At 41.7% G+C, this 2,980-nt stretch overlaps 1 protein-coding gene across 1 annotated transcript in view; it reads left to right on the forward strand.

Moving 5' to 3' along the window:
* Nucleotides 1–1,813: 1,813 nt before the first annotated feature.
* Nucleotides 1,814–2,980, forward strand: part of nsd1b (nuclear receptor binding SET domain protein 1b) — a gene marked incomplete at its 5' end in the record, with an annotated part of 29,527 nt that continues 28,360 nt past the window's right edge. Inside the window, 1 exon segment of the mRNA XM_014029067.1 lies at nt 1,814–2,685. Coding sequence (XP_013884521.1) covers nt 1,831–2,685 — 855 coding nt within the window.

The following is a 2,980-nucleotide window of genomic DNA, read 5'->3' on the forward strand; positions in this document are numbered from 1 at the left end:
ACAGTTACGTCACTATGTACTGCCTTTCGTCACAATGTTTGGCTTACATCACTACGTACAGTTTACGTCACTATGTACTGCCTTTCGTCACAATGTTTGGCTTACATCACTACGTACAGTTTACGTCACTATGTACTGCCTTTCGTCACAATGTTTGGCTTACATCACTACGTACAGTTTACGTCACTATGTACTGCCTTTCGTCACAATGTTTGGCTTACATCACTACATACAGTTTACATCATTACGTACAGTTTAAATCATTACGTACAGTTTACATCACTACGTACAGTTTACATCACTACGTACAGTTTACATCACTACGTACAGTTTACGTATATGTATTACCTACATCACTAAGTACGGTTTACAACACAATGTACCGCCTACTGTAACGTACCATCTGCATCATGACATACAGTCTGTGTCACAGTGTACGGCCTCTTTCAGAACGTACGCTGACGGATTGTAGACAGGCACGGGAACTGACAAACAGCCCAAATCANTACAGTTTACATCACTACGTACAGTTTATGTCTATGTATTACCTACATCTCTACGTACAGTTTACGTCTATGTATTACCTACATCTCTACGTACAGTTTACATCACTACGTACAGTTTATGTCTATGTATTACCTACATCACTACGTACAGTTTACATCACTACATACAGTTTACGTCACTACGTACAGTTTACATCACTACGTACAGTTTACGTCACCATGTACAGCCTTTCGTCACAATGTTTGGCTTACACCACTATGTACATTTTACATCTATGTATTACCTACATCACTAAGTACGGTTTACAACACAATGTACCGCCTACTGCAACGTACCATCTGCATCTTGACATACAGTCTGTGTCACAGTGTACGGCCTCTTTCAGAACGTACAGATTACATCGTTATGTTCAGTGTTCATTTTACATCACAAGTACAACCTATGTCACTACAAATGGTTTGCATCACAACATATGGTTTACGTCACTTTTTACTGTTTATATCCATGTAAGGCCTATGTAACTACATATGGCCTACGACACTATGTACGATTTATTTCTCTAAGTAGGGCTTACATTACTATGTACGGTTTACATCACTTTGTACGGTTTATTTCTCTAAGTAGGGCTTACATCACTATGTATGGTTTATTTCTCTAAGTAGGGCTTACATCACTATGTATGGTTTATTTCTCTAAGTAGGGCTTACATCACTATGTATGGTTTATTTCTCCAAGTAGGGCTTACATCACTATGTACAGTTTACTGCACTATGTATGGTTTACATCACTGTATGGTTTACATTTATGTGTATAATTTATGTCAATATGTACTGACTTACATCACAACATACGGATAACGTCACAAGTATTGTCTATGTCATTACATACTGTCTTGTGTCAAAATATAGGGTTTACGTCTCTACAAACTGCCTATGTCACAATGTAYGGCTCATGTCACTAATACAMCCACAGCACCAGCTAGTGACCTGGCATGGAAACTAGAGTGTTCAACATATTTTACAATCTATTCTAAACAGCGATTGCGAACAAAGCATTACTGTGAAAATGTGTCAATGTTTTTATAACCATCAAAAATATATCTGTATCATTCCAGGAGACCTTTGACATGTAAACTGGTTCTTATTTGTTTAGGAGATGAGTGCGTTCATGTTCTTTTACACCAGTAAAGTTTTTAAGAACGTTGTTTTATTAGCCTGAAAAACAATTTAAAACATACAAGCCCTTGTTTGGCTTGTTTTTTGTGAGGTTAAATTTCCTGTAATCACCTTTTTTTCTGTTATTTCAGGAAGGACTCATGCCAGCATGAGTGGACCACACCGAGTCCCTGAGAGGAAACCTCATCAGTCCAGTTGCACTCTGACCCCGGCCCGTGACCTGGCTGACACCTCCAGACAGCACCACCAAACAATCGGCCTGAACATGTCCACCACCACCTCCTCCCTCAAGCATTCCTCTATCTACAGGTTCACTCAAACGGACCACTTGTCTTCCTCATCGTCTTACAGCCCCCTTAGGAGGCTGCAACATCTCACCACCATGGTGAGCCAGCCAAACCTGGTCCTTCCTGTGAGGGATCCCGAAAGGAGCTGGGACCGGGGGGCAAAAGGGAAGGGAAAGACGCCGGACAGGGACGCCTGGGTCGACTACAGGGATTATTCTGTCTCACAGAYTACAAACAGAGAGGAGAACTGTGCTAATTCTCCTTTTGGACAGAAGCAACTCAAGMTCCAAAGTGGAAGCAGAAACCTGCCTCCTGCAAATAGTAACGGTTCTGTTGTTTCAGAGAAAAAACCAGAAGGTTGTTTCTCAGGTCCGCCTAGCCCAGCCTTTTCTCTGGATAGCAACAGCCCCTTTGCAAACGGCTTACTCCACTTTGAGTCGACTTTGTTCGAGGGCGAGGAAAATGATGAAGAGCCTGGAACCGTGTCACCCATTGGAGATATGCTGGACCATGACAAGAAAACTGAGCCTGTTCCTCAGTCTCCACCCAGAAACATAAACTTGGACGCAAAGGATGCGGCGCTGCCATCAGCTAAGGTGGTCACACGCTCTCAGTCCTCAGGTCAACGCAGGAGATACTGGGACGGCTCGGAGGACGAGTGGGACAGCGACACCGAGCTGTTCCTGTTTGAAGACTGTCCATTTCTGCATTCAGTGGCAAGTTTTACCTCAAGCAACACACCTCTCAGATAAATGTGCCGTTTTTCCCATGTAATCCATAATGTAAAAGATGAGCATAATTCAGAACTCTAAACACTTTGTTGACATTGACCTGTTATTACAAGCACTAGTCAGTCATGAGCTGAGATTTAAAAACAGAAGGTTTACCAATAAAAATGCACCATCCTTCAGAAACTGTTCAAGTTCAAGTTCAGTTTATTCACAGCGGGTAAAATAAGTATTGAACACGTCACCATTTTTCTCAGTAAATATATTACTAGAGGTGCTAATG

The sequence above is a fragment of the Austrofundulus limnaeus genome, unplaced genomic scaffold (genome assembly GCF_001266775.1).
Source record: "Austrofundulus limnaeus strain Quisiro unplaced genomic scaffold, Austrofundulus_limnaeus-1.0 Scaffold848, whole genome shotgun sequence".
NCBI lineage: Eukaryota > Metazoa > Chordata > Actinopteri > Cyprinodontiformes > Rivulidae > Austrofundulus > Austrofundulus limnaeus.